At 59.1% G+C, this 20,825-nt stretch overlaps 1 protein-coding gene across 13 annotated transcripts in view; it reads left to right on the top strand.

Moving 5' to 3' along the window:
• MYT1L (myelin transcription factor 1 like) overlaps positions 1-20,825 on the top strand; it is a 268,531-nt gene that overhangs the window by 228,458 nt on the left and 19,248 nt on the right. For 11 of the 13 annotated variants that reach the window (XM_084900059.1, XM_084900067.1, XM_084900066.1 and 8 more), the window contains 3 exons: positions 995-1,231; positions 2,686-2,807; positions 3,566-3,634. In XM_084900059.1, coding sequence (XP_084756185.1) covers positions 995-1,231; positions 2,686-2,807; positions 3,566-3,634 — 428 coding nt within the window. Of the gene's footprint in view, positions 1-994; positions 1,232-2,685; positions 2,808-3,565; positions 3,635-4,543; positions 6,451-20,825 lie in introns of those variants that run through there. The other 2 variants (XR_014796441.1, XM_084900060.1) reach the window with 2 other exon arrangements.

Raw genomic sequence — 20,825 nt, 5'->3', positions numbered from 1 at the left:
ATTAACCTCAGACTAAAAGCAATGAATGCAGCACCGTGAAGGCGAAGGCAGGATGAGGGCACTTGGACAAAGAGCTGAGGCAGAATAACGCTCTGAATTTATCCCAGAGCGGCCGGGGCGGCCCTTATTCCCTGCCCCTCCCTCTGCAGTGAGTCAGGGCCAGCCCCTCTGCTCAGGGCTGTGTCCCTCTCCCTGGCTCTCTGTTAGGCATTCCTCCCTCTCCTGATTCCCTCCCTCTCCCCTTCACACGCCCTTCCTTCTCCCTCTGGAGGGCTGAGCTCTGAAGAATTCTTGATCTGTTTCAAAGCATCTTTTAAAAAGGAGCTCACCCTGGCCCTCTTTGTTACCAGATGACTGCATTGCAGGGTTGCTGGACGCAGAGCAGCTGGGCCCAGTCACCGCCGCAGGCGCTCTGAGCAGCTGGAAGCCTCTGCCTCCTGGGCTTTGGGTTAGAGAGTGAATTCCCACCTTCCCCCCTCCCCTCCCACTCTGTTTTCTCCGCTCCGAGGCTTGAACTATTGAGCAGCAGTGAAACCAAAGGAGAATGTTTAAGTTTATATAATTCCAATGATAAGTATGTATTCCATACACATTGTAATTCTGATCGCTTGGTATTTGAAGTGGAATGGAATGGAAATTAGGCACGTGTTTGATATTTCCAGAAGCAGAGATGTACTGGCAGAAAGGAAGATGTAGGTAGATAATAAGAGTGATCAATAGAAGACAGACAAGGGTAGGTAGATACTGATAGACCAATAGATGATAGATGGGTACATAGAAGGGGGGATGGAGGGTGATATATGGATGGACAGGAGCGTGGCGCAGGCGTGCGTGGGAGCCTGGGCAGCGGGAAGGATGGAGGACCCCCATCAGCTCCCTCGCCTGGGGCGTATGGACGTGGGGTGGTGAGCAGTTTCTCCGGTGCTTCTGTGCTGGCTGGAGGCGGGCTGCCGTCGGGAGGGAACCGTGCGGTGACCTGTCTTTCTGCCCACAGAACCCTGACATGGAGGTGGACGAGAACGGCACGCTGGACCTGAGCATGAACAAGCAGAGGCCACGGGAGGGCTGCTGCCCGATCCTGACCCCGCTGGAGCCCATGTCCCCGCAGCAGCAGGCCGTGATGAGCAGCCGGTGCTTCCCGCTGGGCGAGGGGGACTGCTGGGACCTGCCCGTGGACTACACCAAGATGAAGCCCCGAAGGGTCGATGAGGACGACTCCAAGGAGATCACTGTAGGTCCCCCCAGCCCTGCCCCAGCCCTCTGTGTGCTGGGAGGAGTGGGCTGCTCCTCCCTCCAGGCCTGTAGCTAGGGAGGCCCCAGCACAGGCCTGTTGACTCAGGAAGGACGTGTGACCAACATGGATTTGGTGAAACAACTGAGCTTCTAAGTGATGACTTGTATTCTGAACAAAGTGTTTTCTTACAAGCGGTTCTCTGGGAAAGTGTGTCAGCAGCACGCCAGCCACCTCTGGGGTGCCCCCTGTGTCTCACCGCAGAGGCGCCTCGTGCACTTGCTCTGGAGCCAAGGGCAGGGTCTGCTCGCCGAGGACCTGGAGCTCAGAGCAGGCCCAGCCTTGGGGCCATGAGCTCCGTCACCTGCGCCTTTAACATGTGTTACCAAAACACCGCTCTCAAGAACCTGTGTTTACAGTCGTTAACAGTTTTCAAATTCAGCTTATTAAAATAATAACTCCTTAGACTGAAGGAAGAGATGAGGAAAAACTTGTTTTTTACTGGCCTGACCTTTTTCTCTAGCGTTTAATCCTGAAAGTTAAAACATTTTTCTCTATTCACTGAAAAATGAGCATTTTTTAATGCAGTGGGAAGACCACATCAAAGCAATGGCATCTTCTAGAAACAGGAGGTGGAGAAAAAGGAAACATTGGCTATTGAGGGAAAGATGTCTTCCTATAGGCCTTCCCCTCAAAGCCTCTTGTTCTTACTCTTCGATGACTGAGCGCCGTGACCGGGCAGAGGGGGAGCTGAATCCCAGAGCTGTCCTCCCCTCAGCATTAGGCCATTAGGGCCGCAGAGGTGTGGCAGTGGGAGCTCCAGACGTAGCCTCACTAACATGAAGCGCCCTGAGTGGGCAGGAGTGTTGCATGGTGCACACTACCGGGCCTGAAGGGAAAGCGCCTCCTGTTCAGGAGATGTCTGCTTAGCTGTGCCACCTATAGGGGTGTCTTGGTCATGACACTTGGACTCACTTCCTATAAAAGAGAAAATGCTGAGAAGGATTTAAAGCTGCCACCTCTGAAGTGGGTTCCCTTGCCGCCAGGCTGAGGCCCAGGGAGAGGGAGGGGGCAGTGGTTACTGAAACCGCCCGAAGCAAAGCGTGCAGGCAGCAATGGGATGGAGCGGCCTGAGGAGCAGGCACCCGCTCCCTCCCTCGTGTCAGTGGGACGCTGGGTGAGGGTGTCCCTGGGCCAGACCACTCCTGTCCCTCTTGTGCATAAGGCCCTGCCAGTGACGAGCCCCAGAATTCCTGACATCTAGAGCAGAGGAGATACTAGGGGCCAGCACCAAAGGGAGACTGAACAAACTTCCATTTGCACGTTCAGAGGGGAAGGAGGCATGGCGATTGTAAAGGCCAAGTCGGGAGGGGAAATGAGAGGCAGCGCCCAGGGGAGGGGCCTCTGTGCACTGAGGCACCCTCGGGGTGGCTGACGCTGTGTTTCACCTGCAGCCGGAGGACCTGGACCCCTTCCAGGACGCTCTGGAGGACAGAAGGTACCCGGGGGAGGTGACCATCCCGAGCCCCAAGCCCAAGTACCCACCGTGCAAGGAGGGCAAGAAGGACCTGATAACGTAAGCCTGGCGCGGCCCCCTCCCCGCCCCTCCGGCTGCTGTGAGCCGGCCTGTGTGTGCCTTGCCGTGAGCATGCGACATCCGCAGCGTGTCGAGGTCCCCGCTGCCAGGCAGCAGGGCGACTGCCACGTGGCCTCTCGTGTGTCCCCACGCTCTGGGGCCGGAGCCGCCATCCTCATCCAACCGCGCATCCGCAGCTTCTCCGGGCGCTGACCCCCTGCACACATTGCAGCTAAACTGGAAACAATGAAACTTTTTACAAGCTTTTCAAACATACTTACTCTTTTGGCTGTTTTTGTTTTTGTTTGGTGGCAGATGTCCAACACCCAGGTGTGATGGGAGTGGTCATGTGACTGGTAATTACGCCTCACATAGAAGGTGTGCCTTCATTTTCCTCATGGTGGATTCTGTCTTCTCGATTTATTGTTTTCAGCTTACCTCAACAATGCTGTCCAAGCTCCACGGCGCCTGTGTGCCCCGTGTTCTATGTGGACCGGCACGGAGTGCCGAGGGGGTGTGCAATGTGCTTCGTTGGGAAATGAGCTTCCTAAATTGGGAGATGCTTTACGTTATCTTTTTAGAAGTGATTTAACAGACCTGTGTTCTTAAATTCACATGCCGAGTTAATTATAAAAAGTCAACATACAGCACTTGCCCCATCACTTTTCTGCATTAAACTTTAATTTCAATTTTGTGTGTGTTTGTTCGGAGCGCCAGCTGGTGGAGGCTACTCACAGACTCTCTGGCCTGTCTTACAGTCTGTCGGGCTGCCCGCTGGCTGACAAGAGCATCCGGAGCATGCTGGCCACCAGCTCGCAGGAACTCAAGTAAGACTGACGGGCATCGTCCTCCTTTCACAGCCTGCTCCCTGAGCGGGAGCAGGAAGGAGGTGTCGTCTGAAAAGAAAATGTCTTTGGAAGCCACGTGCACAGCCGCGCACGCCTGGGTCCTCGGGATGGTAGCCCCTTCCCGACAGCTCCCCCTGCCTCCCCCTCTCGTGTGCCTCCAGTTCCTTCCCAGCAGGTCCTTTCTGTCTTGACATTCCCCAAGCACAGTGCTTTCTCCGGGGTGTGTGCACAGGGAAGGGAGGTTCTGTAGTTTGTCAGGCTTTTAAGAAAAGATCATAACTTAAAAGTCAAAAACGGATGTGTTGAGAGTCGGTAGTTAATATGATTACCGAGCACTCGGTCGTTCCTGTCACGGCGACAGGAAGCTGCAGGGGCAGCTGACCCCTCAGGTCGCCAGTGACCAGGGCTCCCGACACTCAGGACAGCAGTAGCGCACGGCTCACTGGTCTGTGTGCTCAGGCCTTCACACACGCATCCCTCTAGCTGCTGTGTCTCCTGCTCCTCTGTGTCTGTAATTTTTCTATATTTTAAACGTAAATCTGGTCTCTGGCCCTTATGCCTCCTTCAGTGCACACACGTGATGAGCCGTGTCTAGTGCCTGGCAGGCTGTGGAAGAGGTGGGTGCGGGGTCCAGGCAGGGCACCCCGCGACGGGGCTCCGACTGAGAGAACGGGGTGAGCGTGAGGAAAACGACGAGGAAAGGGCCATGTGGCCATCCGGCCGCGGTGCTTGGCTGCTCCTCGCTAGGAAATGGCACTGTGACCCGTCAGAGACAGTGCTGCGTGCAGACCCTGCGTGATTCCTCCCCAAGACCCGAGCCCACGCCTGTGCCGCTGCGCCGACCAGGCTGTCGGGTGCGGGCTCGGTTCACTCTGTCCTTTCTTACAGGACCCCTGTCCCGGGCCCTAGAGCCGTAGACCACCTGCTCATGTTCAGTGACCTCCTGAACTAGCCCTCCCGCCACCAGCCCGTGGAGTCTTCTTCATGGTGTGTAAACAGCAGAGGGCGCCCTCTTCCCAGCGGCCATAAAGCCATAGCATCCTCCGGTGCCTCGCGGACAGATAGCGCTCAGCCTCCCAGTGGACAGGATTAGCAAGAACAGCTCCGCCCGCTGGGTCCTGGCATCTCTTTTCAGAGCTTGCAGCCGTGCTTCTCTCCCGGCCAGGACGTGGTCCCTGCCCCCGGACCTCCACCAGCGCCTCAGAAGGCACTTCCCTTTGGCCCTGGGATGAGGACTCTGGGCAGAAGTCTGGCCTGGCTCCTGCCCCACGAGCCGCTGTGCCCGGGGAAGGTGGCTTTCCACGGCTCACACCTAATGTGGCATCTAGTCTGGGTGCCTCTCGACCCTGGAGGCCAGAGTAGCTTTCTGCAGGTCTGTCAGCATTGGTTGGCATCCCTTGACTGTGGGCTTAGAAGTTTCTGCGGATCTGAAGCTCCAGGCCGCCTGCCTCCTCCTGTTTCATCTTGCAAGATGGCGTCCTCGCCATCAGCATCTTCGGAGGGAGGCAGCTGCCCTTCCCTCGTCCGCTTCTTCCCCGAGGGCCCGCCATCAGGAAGGGCTGCCTCCTCATCCGGCTGATCTGAAAGCCACACTCACTTCTGGTCGTTGTAACCAGTCCCTCTCCTGTGAGTGCCTCTTTCTGTTTATCGTGGGCCTCCGGTCAAATGTGCACAATAAAGCCTAATGCCGAAGTCAGCAGGTCTCTCTTGTCTCTGCCAGCTGCCCGGAGGGTCGTGGTTTCCTTTCCCCTGTGCACTGTGAGTCTCCTGTCCACTGCGCTTACCTGCGTCACAGGCTGCTGTCCGTCCCGGAGGTCACGCAGCCCCTTAGAGAGGTCAGGCCTGGCTCTGGTCAGAGCGTCTTCTCCATACGTTCTCAGAGCTGTTTCCCTGGTGGAGAGCGTGGCCGCGCGGCCTGTGGTGCAGCGGCTCCCGCGTCTCGTCTGAGAAAGTGGGGCCCAGCTTCCCCCAGAGAACATCCCCATGTGCGCCTGCTGAGATGGGAGTTCCTAGAGATGTTCCTCTTGTCACTTCCAGCACTGGCTTTAAGCTACTTGGCACTAACAGGACTGCATCACGGACCGACAACTTCTGCCAGATAAACTTTGGGTCCTGGGTCCTCAAACCCCTTACACACCCCAAGAAGACGCCTAGCTCAGTGCTTACCCGAAGCCGTACGTGTGGAATTCTGGGAAAGAAGTCGGGGGTGGCATGTCTGATTATGTACGACACGTGGACCGTGCACATCAGAATGTGACGCGCCGTGAGGGCCCCTGGCGTCGGGAGCCACTGCCCTCCTGCCCTGGTCTGTCCCCCAGGGGAAGCCCAGGCCAGTGGCTCAGGGAGGAGGCACAGCCCAGGGAAGCAGGAGCAGGCGAGGGTCATGCAGGCCAGGAATCCCCGAGGCTGGAGACCAGCCCCCCACACACTGGGGGTGCTGATGTGTGTTCCTCACACCGCCTCCCAGCTGTGATGTCCGACCCTGCAGTTCACCAGACCCCAGACCCCCCAAAAATAAAACTGTTCCAAGTAGGGGGTGATAAAAATGTGCTTAACGTGAGCTCTGATCTGAAGGAATTTTCTTCTCTTAGAACTTCACCCGCTCAGATCACCTAAGAGTCCTGACAGGAAAACGTGCAGATCACATGACATCACTGTCAGCCTCTTTCTTAAAAAATGTGCCCTCCAGCCAGTTCCCCTCTTCCTTCCAGATGCACCAGCACCTGCAGGTGTGGGCGAGACGCAGGGTCTCAGCCACCTTTCCCTCCGTGATCAGCTTGAGCCGAATCAGACTGATTCCACCAGCTCTCACACGGGCTCCTGGCTCTGGTCTGAGGGTGCAGTGCCCCGAGGCCGCTCTGGGGCGGCTGCCGGCCGGAAGGTCGTTTCGGTCGCTGCTGTTGGTCACCTCCTCGTGTGGGGCTGTTGGTCACCTCCTCGGTGGTGGGCTGTTGGTGCTCTGCCCTTTAGAAAGCTCTCTCCCGTGTCCTGTGCCTCCTGGGCACCTGTCCTCAGTGTCTTTAGCTTCGACACAGAGGAAGGTCAGCCCCGTGTACCGCACACCTTTCCACAAACCTGGTGACATCTGTTTTAAAGCAAACTTTAAAAATTAGAATTGTGGACGTAGGCCAAGGTTCTGCTTTCCTCTAAAGGCTGCTTGCCTGGGGGTTTCCCAGGCTTGTTTCTCTGCTGCATGTGCAGCACGGGCTGAGGACGATGGCCGGCAGGGACCTCGTGGCTTCGTCCTCTCGGCTCCTGTTGCTCCGGCGCAGGAGCCGCCGCTGTAGCGGTGCGCTGATCCTTAGACACACCCCCTCCTGTCGCCTTGCTTCACGGTTGACAGTGGTGAATCCACAGAACCCTGCGAATGACAACTGCCCGACTTGAGTCCCATTTCTCTAGCAGACGTGCCTTTTGTTGTCGGTCCGGCCTTCACACTGAGTGGGGCACTTGCTCTTCCATTTATACAGCCCCCCATGGACCCCTCGCTTCTGTTAGAAAAATCATTCTGTTCTGCACCGGATGGCTAGCCTGGGAATGCCTGGTCCTCCTCCTTCTAGCTGTCAAGTGGGAGTCCCCACCTTTACTGGGCGGAGCCTGTGGCCTGGGTGGACCTGGCGCCCTCCTCTCACAGCCCTGCTGGACGGAGACGGCTCTGGGTGGAGCCGCTGCACTAGTAACGTGGGCCTTGGCTTGTAAATCGGAGGTTTCATTCCAGTAAACACGTCACCAGTTTACAGCTCCCTGGAGCAGAGTGAGTGGAATTGGGAACAAAGTAGACCAGGGGTCTTCAAACTATGGCCCGCGGGCCACATGCGGCCCGCAGAGGAGTCTGATCCGGCCCGCCAGGTTTTTTGGGCAGTGAGCGCAGCCGAGGTGTTACAGTAGGAATTAGTAGTTCATATAGTCCGGCCCTCCAGCTCTCTGAGGGACCGTGATCTGGCCCCCACTTTAAAAAGTTTGAGGACCCCTGAAGTAGATGTTCCCTTTGGGAAATGACTGACAGGGAGCTTGGAGGCATTTTTCCTGGCAGCTTCAGGGTGAGAACCATTCTCTCCGGGTTTCTTCCCTGATGGGAAAACGCAAGGACTGAAGGGCTGTGTGAGGGCGTGAGGGCCTGGGGGCTGGGCAGGAAGGCAGTGGGAGGCTGGGAACATTGATTCCAGCGTGGCCGCAAGTCGTGTCCCGTTGGTGCTGCTTCGTGGCAGGTTTGCTGCAGAAAGGGTCTTTGTCTGGCACAGTGACCTCTGCTCAGCCATCCACACCCAGAGTCCAGGGCCCCGAGGGCTGGCTGCTTCCCTGTCACGATCAGGGCTGAGACTGCCAACCGTCACAAGAGGAGAGCACTGTGCGCGTGTGAGCAGGTGGTGGGCCCACGCATCCCTGACGTTTCTAAGAACACGTTCAGTGCAGGTGCTTCCTGCGAATCGGAACCCAGTGTAACTGGCGTTGGGATGGGTCTGCGCTGCCCCACAGAACTCCCTGGGGCCACCTGGGGGAGGCCCACCTCACACCTGCGCACACATACCCCTGCCCCCCGCAAGCCATGTGGCTCCTGAGCTCCTGGGTGGGGCCCCTGTGGCTGAGGAACTGAATTTCCAATTATACTTTGTTTTATCAGTTCACATTTCACAGGCTTATATATCGAGTCAGCACCTGTATCGTCCCACCTGGAGCCTCAGACCTCACTCCTATTGCATTTGCCACAGTCTGATCCCCATTCAGGAATATTATTTCTACAGCTGGAAAGTGGATGGGTTTTTAGCATCTGGTCTTCAATGCTTCTGTCACATCACTGAACCACTGATAGAGAGTCCTTTCCTATCGACACGGACATATGTCCCTGTTTCATTTAATGCCGTGGTAGCAAGCATGGGGCGTGGAAACAGCAAGATCCGTTAGCGGAACGCCGCGGGTTATTTTAGAAGAATCCAATCTGTGGCTTTCAGGCTGCGCAGGATTCACATTTGGTCAAGAAGGGTCCCCCTGGCGCTCAGGACCCTGGGTGGGGGCTGTGCGTTGGGAGGCTGGCTCCTGTGTCCCTCCCGTCCCGCCCCGCCCCGCCCTGCCCCGCCACAGGGGCTCCACGCTGTTTTAACCGGGTCCCGGTCACCTGAGCCCAGCACCGAGGTGGAATGGCGACTCTCACCCACTGGGCTCCCGTCCTTGGTTTTGTTTCTCGTAGCCAAGGACTGATCAGACTTTATTACACATTTTCTTAAATCCTCGCCTAAGGATGTGTTTTTATTTGTTTTAGTGAGAGAGGAAGAGAGAAAGCATGGGTGTGGGAGAGAAATATTCATTGGTTGCCCTCCCTACACACCCCACCAGGGATTAAACCCACAACCTCAGGTTTGTGCCCGGCCAGGAGCCAAACCATAGCCTGTGGTGCACGGGAGACGCGCCACCCGGTGGCCGGGGCTGCGCACTGTGGTCTGTGCAGGTCAGCAGTGCAGGGCAGCCACACCTCTTACTGGGGAGGAGCGTGCTCGGGGGCCAGAACATTTCCCGTGGGTTTTAGAAGGAAACCAGGAAAGCTGAAAGCTGAGCAAGTGGGAAAGGAACGCTGCTCTGCCCTCTCACTGGAGACGGTGGGTGCGGGTCAGAGTCATGGGAGAGCCTGAGGCAGGCCATTGGCACGAGGGGCCTCCATCCCGCAGAGCAGCCCAGCCTCGGTGTGTGGGCGGCACCCCTGCCCCTGCCGGGCCTCCCTGGGCGCTGGCGGAGGTATGGCGCCCGTGCCCCAAGGAGGGGATGGCATGGTCGTCATGCGTGCGGCCTCTGTAGGGGACCAGTGGTCAGGGCGTCCTGCAGCCAAGGTCTTACATGTTCCTTGTGATTTGCATGGAAGCCCCGTGGGGCCGCTGTCTTGGGCTTCACACCTGGAGCAGGGACCTGACAGATGGGGGTGGGGGAGGAAGGTTCTGGAACCTGAAACAGGGGCCCTGCCCCCGGGGGCTGCGAGGACATGCCAGCACTGTGGGAGGACGCGGAGACCAGACAATGAGGAGGGCCGGGTCTCACCTGCCACAGGAGGGGAGCGTCACGCTTACAGGCGTGCAGACCGTCCGGCCTTGAAGCTTGAAGATGCAGGCGTCTTAATGTGCACACTCAGTTCTTAAGTCACCACAGGAGGGTTTGGTGTCTCAGCACAGAAGGGACGTGCTGCCACTCAGCCCTCCCACAGCTCCTGGAGGCACTGCTCCCCCGAGCCAGCACAGGATGGCCCGCACTTGCCACGCCTCGTCCCTCCACTGGACATGCATCTCCCCCGCGGTCCCTGGCAGCCTGCCCTCCCTGCAGCGGCCAGTCCGTGTCACATGCTGTTGCTCCCCTGTGCGGCCTGAGACGTGCCTGGGCCCTCCCGCAGCACCCTGGGTGCATTGCAGCTGGGAACTGGGAACGGGAGCGACTGGAGCGCATTGTTTGCACAGCACGGCCTGATGAGGAGCCGTGAGTTCTGAAGGAGGTGACGTGCTGAGCCAGGACCCTCCGGTGCTGAGGGAATGCGGAGACGGCAGCGTCACTGACCGAGGAGAAAGCCGGCTGCCCTGAGCTGTCCCTGAGCCCAGCCAGACTCACAGCTGCCACTCACTTCACGGCCGGGGCAGCCAGGCCCGGCCCTGTCACCAGCAGCCTGCAGAACCCGACAATCCGAGCCAGGCTCACAGTCCACCTCGCTGGGAGGGAGCCTGAGGCTTGTGCGAAGGGGTCCCTGGTCTCCCCACACTTAACGCTCGTCCCGGGAAGGTGGTCTTCCCAGCGTAGAGAAAATGGTGCACACGGCAGGCCCGTCCGGCCCCGCCCTCTCCCCCGTCCCCTCCTGTCCTGCTGGAGGCGTCCTGCTGCTCTTCGTCCCTACAGCCAGCCAGCAGCTGCGAGCACTCACTCCCCTGCCACCTGTCCTGACCCCCGGGCCTGGGACAGCCCTCTGACCCGGGGCCGCTGGATATTTATAACCGTTCATGGCTGTGCAAAGTCAGCTTCAGAATCAGCCTGCTGTGTCTGGTCAAACATTTAGTGAACCCTAATGCCTTGGCAGGGCCTGACTAAACGATTTCCAGGGCCTTCTGCGGCCCACAGGCCGGACGGTCCCACCCTAGGTCTAGACCGGCGAGCTCCGGGCCATACACTGCAGACCTCTGAGCACACGCTCTTCAGAGCTTGTTGACTGCCAAGGGAGTCTGGGTTTCTCTGTTGGACTCTATTCCTGTTTGTTTTCAATTAACTGTGGGGTGCTCCCAGCGTGGTTCCTGACTCAGCCGGGCTCCCTCGGGTGGGGCCCGCGCTCCCCCAGGACCCGCTGGAGCCGTGCGCGTCCCCTCTCAATGTCTGGCCCACGGTGCCTGGCCCACGGGGGGCAGGACTGCCCTTCGGGGGTTCACCGAGCCCTCGGTCGTGCTGAGGCGTCCCGGCCTCTGAGGGAGCCTGGTGGCTGGTTTGCAGCTCGTGTCAGAATATCCCTCCGGGCATGGGGGCGTCTTCTGCTTCCTCTTCCTTTCACACGAGGTCACGGGTTTTTCCTTAAAAAAACACCAGTCCCTGGCTCTTCTCCAGGAGAGCCCACAGCCAGGTTGTGAGCTAAGTAGGAATAACTTAAAGGTTTGCCTGTTATCTCATTGCCGGTATGAGATGTGTCTGTTATTGGTTTGCTTGGAGAATTAGTTTTCAGATCTGGTCAGAATGTTTCGATTGCTTTAATGTTAGGACTCCTCAAGGACCTAAACGTGTTTAAAAATCCCCGCGTTTTAGAAACGTGATGTGAGAAAGGCCCCTTCCTGGTGCGCCGGGCACTGTGGCCCCTCTCTCCGAGCCAGGAGCCCGGCCTCCGTCCAGGCCCCGCCCCCACCCTGCCGGGCCTACCCTCCGGGGCACCTGCCACCTGCTCAGCCTCTCCAGCTCCAGTCCCCACAGTGGCCCCACCTGACTGTTGGTTATAAAGATTATAACGGAGTGCTGAGTAGCGGCTGCGGAATCTGAGTGACCCCACGCAGGTCACTGAAGAGGTGATGGGAGCCTTCCTTAATGAAGAGCGGGGCTGGCTGCGGGGCTGAGCGCGGGCTTCTGCGGAGGCCAGGCTGGGGCTGGGCGGCGGGGAGGCCAGGAAGAGAGACCTCGGTGCCTGGGATCTGAGCCAGCGCAGCCACGCTGAGGAAGCCAGACGTCTGGGCTGTGGGAGCGCCAGCCTGCAAGGCCGTAGTGCCCCGGGAGGCGGCTCCGCTCCCCTCCGCTGTGTCCTCGCGTCTGTCCGACAGGGCGCAGTCCCAGCATCCCCGTGTCCATTGGCAGGTCAGGTTTAAAGTCTTCAAATAGAAACACGTCACCCGTCAGGCTCACCCAGCCCAGGCCGCTCACAGATCCAGCTCCCAATCCTGATGCAGTCGGCAGCATGGCATCCTCACCTCTGTCCGCCCTTCCTTCCTCCGTCACACGACTGCCATGCCCCGCGGGCTCTGCTGCCGGGGCCTGAGGGGCGCAGTGGAGGGAGTCCTTCTCGATTCCCTGTCGTTGTAGTCGCGGCGGCACAGTGTTGGGGAGCCCCCCTCCTTCCCCTTTTACGCTTCCAGGCAGCTCTCCTGGCCCCCATGCGCCCTCCACCTGTTCTCAGCGACCCCTGACCGGCGTGTCTGGGGTCCGCCTCACCTGGCTCTAGTCAGTCCCTGAGCTTCAGGAAGTTGCCTGAGACAAGGAGATCCATGTAGACACAGCATTTCTTTCCGGCTCATCCCAACTGGCCTTCGGTGAGGCCGATTACACACTTCGTAGAGTGTCTGGCCGACCCCGAAATCAAGGCTGTGCGTTCACGGGAGAGCGCCCTGTGCTCGGCGCTCATCTGTGGCTCCATCCGGGCCTGCTTACTGCCCCTTCGCTGGTCCGCATGGGGAGACTGTGATGCATGGAAATCCTGACTCCACAGATAGCTGGGCGGCGGGCGGGTGGGCAGGCGGGCCAGCAGGGGCCTGGGAGCACCGGGCTGGCCACAGAGCGGGCTTCCCGAGGGGACGGACCGTGCGACACCTGCGTGGGTCCCTCGGACCCCGTGGCCACTTCGTGCAGACGAGACTTCTCCCCAGGCGCCGGGACGGGGAGGACAGTCGGTTCCTGTCTCCGATGGCCGTGGGTTTGGATCAACCCCGTGAACAAAACGCGTCCACCGCATAGCACCACGTGAGATGCCTCTTCCCAACTCCCCGCACAGCGCTCTGCCTCACCTGCTCCCCCTGTGGCTCGGCCCAGGCAGCGAAGAGGGGCCGTGACAGAGGCCTGGCTCCCTGACTCACAAGTGGCCCACGTCTTAGGGCAAGAGGAGCTTGCGGAGTCAGCGTCCCCGCCAGGCCCGGCGCAGGGACGGGCAGGGCCCCCTCCAGCTGACCAGGGTCTCGGAGAAGCCGGCCCAGCGCTCGCCTCCGTCCTTGTCCCTCACGTGTGCAGAGTGGTGAGCCGTGACCTCGTCTGTGGCTGTGAGGCCCGTGGCCATGTGCCGTGACCTGGAGGGTGCCGAGCTGACACGCTCAGCAGGGAGAGGCTGCTGATGGGCATCAGGACACCAGTCACCGCCCTCCTCCCAGGCCCTCTGCTCGGGGACAAGGCAGAGCCGTCCTGAAGGGGCCACACAGGCCACGAGGCTCGCCCCCTGTCGCCGGCCCAGGGAGAGGAGGTTACGCGGCACCTGAGGCGGATCCGTGTTTGGGACACGGACACAGAAACGATGGCCACACGGTGTGTCCGTGACTTAGACTCTCCGGGTGGCCCCGGGGGTCCTGGGTGCAGGGACTGAGCCTGGCCCACGAGGCTGCGGGCCCCGTGCCACATCCTGGTTCTGGCTGTGCTGGCATTGGGTGAGAGGCTGGTGTGCTGAGCCCCACCCCCCAATGCCCAGACCAGGTTTCCCTTTTCCCTGCGTACAGGTTGTCATGACAACTCCCTCCCTCGGCCGCCCTCCCCATAGCAGGCTGCCTGTGGGCTGCGGGGGTGCCCGGTGCCCCTCCTCCCACGGGTGGCTCTGCCCTGCCTCCGGCCAGCCATGGCCCCCTCCCCCCACCCATTGCTGAGGAGACTGAGAACAGACCTTCCCGCCAGCCCCTGGGCACACATTCCAGCTCGGAGGTTTCTCCTCCTCCTCCAGGAGCCATTCCCGGAGACGCTGCTCCCGTGAGCACAGCCTCCTCTCACCTCTGGGCTGCCCCCTCCCCTCTGCCTGTCCCCTCCCTTCCCCTCTGGGTGTCCCCTCCCCTCTGGGCTGCCCCTCCCCTCTGGGCTGCCCCCTCCCCTCTGGGCTGCCCCTCCCCTCTGGGCTGCCCCCCCCTGGGCTGCCCCCTCCCTGCTGGGCTGCCCGCCCCCCGGGTGTCCCCTCCCCTCTGGGTGTCCCCTTCCCTCTGGGTGTCCCCTCCCCTCTGGGCTGCCCCTCCCCTCTGGGTGTCCCCTCCCCTCTGGGCTGCCCCTCCCCTCTGGGCTGCCCCTCCCCTCTGGGTGTCCCCTCCCCTCTGGGCTGCCCCCTCCTGGCAGCACGGCCGTTCTACACCCTGGCAGAGCGGTCTGTGATCGTCCACTGCGCGTTCGGGCCAGGAAAACCAGATGTAAAACGGGGACTCGGACTGTGGGCGGGAGGAGGCTACGCTGGAAGGCCTCTCGCTGCTTTTGCTTCTGGACGTTTTCTGTTCAGTGTGTGGGTGACGCTGGTTCACAGGTCACAGAGGCTCTGCGTGCGTTTCTGTGGTGCATCGTGCGTGCTGCTGTGCCCGCCCACAGGCTGGCCTCCTGTGTGCCACCTTTTACCCGCTTCTTCCTGCCCCCTCCCCCTCCCCACCCCCCAAACCTCCCTCCTCCCCCCCGCCCCCGGCAGCCACCACCTTCTCCGAGTCTGCGCGTCCCCCGTTTGCTGTCTGGTTTGTTCATCTGTGCCTTCTGTGTGAATCCCACGGTGAGGGAGATCTGGGGCTCTTGTCCTTCCCTCTGGCTTCCTCACGGAGCACATGCTCCTTGTCGCCATCCGCGCGGTGGCCAGTGGACGGCGAGGAGCAGCCCACGTGTGCCCGTGCCACGTCTCCTGTACGCAGCCAGCGCCCGGACATGCGGGTGGTTCCCCGGCCTGGCTGCCGAGATAATGGTGCAGTGAAAGGTTGACAGAGAAGAAAACAAACTGAAAAAAAATAATATTTTTTAAAACCAGGTACTTGGGAAGGAGAGGCTAGGACAAGAGACAGACTCGGGGGCACAGGAAGAGAGAAGATGCAGTGTGGCCAAAGCGTGAGAAATCGGAGGGCTGCGATGAGGCGTGCAGTCTTGTAATTTCTCCTGATGAGAATTTTTTTTTAATTTAATAAATATTTATTGTTCAGATGAGAATTTTAAAATACTTTCTCGCCCATCTGGCCTGGCTCAGGGTTGAGCGTTGACCTATGAACCAGAAGGTCACAGTTCGATTCCCATCAGGTTGTGGGCTCGATCCCCAGTGAGGGGCATGCAGGAGGCAGCTGATCAGTGATTCTCTCTCCTCATTGATGTTTCTATCTCTCCCTTCCTCTCTGAAATCAATAAATATGTATTAGAAATACTTTCTCTGTGAGACAGACTAGAGCTTCACAAAGTGACAGACCCACAAACAGGAAAGAGAAAAAAAAAGCACTGGCAATAGGAACAAGCTCAGCGGATGAGCTCCGGGCCCTGGGCCCCTCTCTCCTGGCCCGGCCCGGCCTCCCCTGCTGCTCGCTGCCTCCCAGGCCCATATCCTCATCTCCATTAACTCAGTCCTGCTCTAAAGCCGTCTGTGGACAGAGATGAGACCCTGGCACTGAGGCCATGGCTCTCAGAGCCTCACCCTCACAGCCCTGAGACACGGGGCAGGTCACTGGGACCGGCGGTGTCCGCAGCCGTCAGAGCAGAGCTTACCGGGTGGACTGGGCGTCCCCCCACCCCTGCCACCCCTTCCCGACTGCCCTTCAGAGCTCGGCCTTGCACAGCTGCCTGTGAGCAGGGCCCGTGGCCGCAGAGGGGCCGTGGGGTGGGTGGACCGCCCGGCTCGGCCCCCAGTGCAGTGTAATGGGTTCCTGGTGTTGAGAAAACTGGCATTGTCCAGCCAGCCCTTCTGCCCCTGCCCCATCCCTTCCCTGTATGCTCCCCCTTCCTCCTCCCTTCCCCCCCCCCCCCCCGCCAGCTGGGCTGCTGGCCTTGCCACAGCCCCCACGAGTCTGACCCCGTGTCTCACATACAATGTCACCCACTGCCCAGAGCTCAGCTCACTCAGCCCCAGGTGAGTACCTCCCCCGCCCACCTGCCCCAGCGTCCCAGAGCCCCAGCGGGTGGGTCTCGCATGCCGAACCTGAGGACGGTGGGCGCCCGCAGGCCCCGGTGAGTGTCCCCGGGACAGGAGGCAGGGTGGTGTTGTTGCCGAGCGCTGCACAGTCACCTTCTGTATTTTTTCTTGCATGGGTCCTCGAGTCACTTCCAATGGCCTGCGGCTCCCGGGTTGTTAGCGCCCCCGCTGCTGGACTGCATGTGCTCCGCAGCAGTTTCCCCGGACACCCCGCAAATGCGGGACGGCAGCATGCGCTAGGTACGTGTGGCCCCGCTCCGGACGCCGTTCAGGGCCCGAGTTAGGCTCCCGCCCACCCCCACCCCCGGCAGCCAGGCTGCGGGCCCACACAGGCGCGTGGAGGCGGAGAAACGGGGCTGCATGAGCATGAACAGCACCCCCCAGACAGCCAGCCCACCCGGGTCCCAGCCGCACGGGCAGAGCAGCCCAGGCTCCGCGTGGGCCCCCTTGGAGGCCAGAGCCCAGAAGCCCTGTGCCCAGCCTGGCACCCCAGGGCAGCACCCCCTCCAGGGCACCTGGGGCCCAGCTGGGGGCGGGCGGAGGGGCTGCACCTGGGACCTGGGAGAGCTGAGCCGATGCTGACCCGAGCCTCCACCTCAAAATCCGCACCCCCCGCAACGCCCTGCTCACCCTCCAGGGCCGTGGCAGAGCGTGCGGCTGCCCTGGTTCGCCCGCCCGGCGCCCTGGGACCCGCCCGTTTCCCTCTGCACCTGCTGCCCGGCCACGCCCCGCCGGCCCCTCCACCCACAGCTGAGTTCCTCCCGAGACGACCCCTCCGCTCTCGCAGCCTGAGCCTGACTCGTCCACAGGCCACGGGACCACCAAGAGCTCCTAGCTTATGGGAGGTCCTTTGAGTCCTTCCCGGGAGTGTTTGTTCTCAGTGTCATTTCCAAAGAGAGAACTTAGAACCCGAGAGAAAGGCGGGCTTTGTCCACGTGTTACGCGGTCCAGGAGCAGGCTCCCCTGGCTCCGCCGGGCTCAGGGTCTGTCCGTGTTGGCGTGTGGCTGTCAGAGGCGCGGGCACCACGGCCCATGAGGTGCAGCCCCACTGGAGGCTCAGGCAGGAGGACGTGGGAGGGACACGGAGCACACCTGCTGGGAAGTGAACTTCCAAGGAGGAAGTGTCTGTGTCTCTCAGGTCTCGTCTTCCCTGAGTTTCGGGGGAAATGTGTGAGAAACTGGGCACTCTGAAGTGACCTGCTTTCTCTGTGTGTGTTGGGGGGGTGGGGGGGAGCGCTGTGGAGGTGCAGCGTGAAAATCACTGTGTTATCTTTCCATTTAAAATGCAGGGTGTCCCCAAAAGAAGGCCATTTTTAATTAAAATGCATGTTACTTTCAAAAGTGAGCTCTCAGCTGTTCAAGTGTGTATATGTTTTTTGGGACACCCTGTATTTTTTTTTTTTTATTTCTCTGTGTTTGATTTTTTTTTCTTCTTAATTGTGTGACAAAAATATCAAAATAAAGAAATACATTTCCAGAGTTATGTCTCTTTAGGCAAAAAAAAAAAAAAAAAAAAAAAAAAAAAAGCTTTCACATTGAACTTCTAAACAAATTGGGCAGTGGCTTTTATATACGAAGCCTGAATCATTCCAGTTCACCGATGGATTTTGCTACCATCAATAAGGCTTACTTTTACATTTTTATGATTTACTTGAAACGAGAGCAGTAAGAAAAAAATGGTACTTCTTTGTGTTTTGTGTTTTACTTAGTAAGTCCCCTCGCTGGACTGGCCTGGGAGAAAGGAACAGGAAGACTGTGGAAGGGTCTCTGAAATGCCTCGGGGAGCGTGTGTCACCAGATACCTAGGGCCTGATCTCCGTGTGTCCCGGCCCTGGGCTCGGGCTGGGCAGGTGTGCGGCTGGCTGTCCCTGTGGGGCCTGGTCAGTGGGCGGGCGGCGAATGGGCCAGCCCGGACCCCGCAGGCACAGGGCAGTGCTCTCGTCCTGTGTGTGAGACTTTGCCTCCACCTTCATGTTCCTGACCTCCTCACATTGACCTTGGCGGCAGGGGGCTGGCCCCATCTGGAGGAGGCACCGGGATGTTCTCGTGGGTAATTAGGTGGCAATTCGACTTCCTGGCATTGCGGCCACCCTGTGCCGAGGCTGTGGCCTGTGATGGAGAAACGGCACCAGCGTGGGCTACGAGGCTCGCCGAAGGGCAGACCGGGGGCGAGCCACCTTGGTCAGCGGCGCGGGGAACAGGGCTTCGTGGCGGTGCAGCTCAGGGCACAGGCAGCGAGTTCTCCGACAGTGAGGCGTGTACGTCGTGACCTCCGTGTCAGGTGGTCAGTGACGGTCCTCGATGGGTCCGAGTAGAACCCGTGTGCTGGTGGCCAGCGTGTAGAGGAAGCCGAGCAGGAGGCACTCGGAGGGGCGTGGCCGGGCTCCAGCGGCTCGGATCTGCCGCAGCCTCAGCCGCAGAAGGGCTGGCTCAGGACGTGAGAACTCCAAGCTGGAGTGGCCTGACCTGCTTTTTAGACGTGGCCCAGACACTGAAAAACTTAAACGCATTTAAAGCTTTTTTATATTCCCCCATGACTCTCCATCGCCATTCTTAAACGTCTGTAAAAGACTAGCGTTTCCGGCCAGATGATAACACGGTCCCCAGAACTCCTTTCTTTCTGTCTTACTGGGCCCCGGGCCGCTGGGGCATCACGCAGCGGGCGAGGTCACCCTGTGGGCCGGGACAAACACAGAGGACACGTGCTCTCTCGGTGGTTTACGATGGCACCCCCGGAGTGGGAGGACGGAACGGGGAGCGAGTGCTTCATTCCGCACGCCCCCGTACATCGGGGCTTAAAATAGACTCCGTGCCATTGTCGTGGCAACGCCTGGCAGCGAGGGGCGCTGAGGGGCGGGCCCTTCCGGGGGCCCCGACACTCCCCGGGAGAACCTGTGCCGGAAGTTTCCATGGAAACCCAGTCAGTGCAGCCTCCTCTGCCATTTCAAACCCAAGCTTTGTCTGCGGGATTGGGGTCCCGCACAGCTCCCCCCTGGCAGGGCGTGGGCCGGGCTGGGCGATGTACAGGGATTTTTGCCTTGGCTTTTGTAGCCCGTCATCCCCACCTGGAACCCAAGACCCCTTTTGTTAGCTGAGCAATGGCGGAGAGGAGAAATCAGAATTTTGAACGTTGAGATTTCTTCGTGAGGAAAGCACAGGGAGCTCTGAGTTTCAAAGGCCTGCAGCCTGAACAGTAACAGGCAGGCTGACAGGCAGGGCTGTGAGGAAAAGGCGTCCTGGGAAACCACTCCGGCCCGCCTGGCGGGCCCAGCAGCACCGGAGAGGCTGTGTCGGGGAGGAGGCGGGAGGGACCCTGGTCCTGGGTGCTGTGGCTCCTCCCGCTCTGCACTGAGGTCAGACTGGTGAGGAGGAGTCCTGGCCGATGGGCAGTCCTCTCCCCACCCCTCCACACACACCCCACCGCAGCCAGCAGGGGGCAGGCCAGCGGCCTAACTGAAACAGATCTTTTCAGAAAGCAAGGCCTCTTTCTAGGAATGAAAGCTCCAAAAACGAGCCAAATCAGTGTTTTGTTTTTATGGTGATAAAGGACATTTTAAATGTCTCTTTTTTTTTTTTTTAAATCACACAATGAATTTGTAAATGGCTTAATCACATAGAAACTACTTTGAAAATCCTTTTTACTTAGTAAAATCTGGTTTTCATTTGTATGATTTTGGTTGTAATGCCTCACTTTAAACTTGAACGGAATAATGTCGCCTTCCTCCTGTCCCCATAGAAAATGGCATTTGAAACAATGTATACTCATGTTAAAATCAATAAATTTTAAATAATTGTTTTACTAAGTTCACAAATTAGGAAAAGTTTAGGATTTTTTTTTTTTTTTTTTTTTTTTTTTTTTTTTTTTAGCAAAAAGCAAGGCCAAGTGTGTGTCACTGGCCAGCACGAAGGTTCCTGCTTCTGGTCCGTTTTCCAGATGGAAACCCCTGAGGCCCAGCTCCTGTCAGACTACCTTGTGCTGCATCCCCCCTGCCCCCGCCGCCCGGGGGGGAAGCTCTGGGCTGGCCGCCCCATGAGGCTCCATGCACAGCACGCTGTCCGGTCATTCCAGCCATCCCTCAGGCAGCCATCCCTCAGGCAGCCATCCCTCAGGCAGCCATCACTGGGCCCTGACAGGACGCCTGGTGACAGGCCAAAGAGCTGCCACCTGAACAGCAGTCAGGCAATAATCAGACCTCGGCTGTTTCCGCCCCTGATTCTGCTCTGACCCTCACTGCTCCTCGCGCTCCTGCGTTAGGGATCCAGCGACTTCTCCACACCCTCCACACGGTCGCTTGTAATTCTCCGACAGCACAAGCAAGAGCTTAAGCTTTAACCTCTAGGGCTGTGGTCAGCAAACTCATGAGTCCACAGAGCCAAATATCAACCGGACAACGATTGGCATTTCTCTGGAGAGCCAAATTTTTTAAACTTAAACTTCTAATGCCACTTCTTCAACATCGACTCGCCCAGGCCGTGGTATTTTGTGGAAGAGCCACCCTCAAGGGGCCAAAGAGCCGCGTGTGGCTTGCGAGCTGCGGTGTGCTGACCACGGCTCTAGGGCAATATGGCAGCTACCAATTTCTACACCCTCAGACCTAGCTTTGTGTCCCCTCTCTTGGGGCTGAAGGAGAATTTGACAGTTTCTAGGAACCAAAAATGGTTGATCCATCCAACTGGCAAACGTGGCGTTCCCAGAGCTGAATGCGGTCCGGGCTCACGCGTCTCCACTCCCCTCCGCACGCTGGTCTGACGGGAGGGCGTCCGGCTGCGAGCAGGCCCTGCACTGGTCTCAGCACCCGCGTCCGGGGGGCGCTCCGAGTGGGAAGCACTGCCTGAGCTCTGAGGAGCAGTTTGCAC

This window comes from Pipistrellus hanaki, assembly GCF_964339955.1.
Source record: "Pipistrellus hanaki genome assembly, chromosome: 12".
NCBI classification, from domain to species: Eukaryota; Metazoa; Chordata; class Mammalia; order Chiroptera; family Vespertilionidae; genus Pipistrellus; species Pipistrellus hanaki.
Note: the sequence above shows the minus strand (reverse complement) of the source record. Positions and strands in the feature narration are given on the sequence as shown.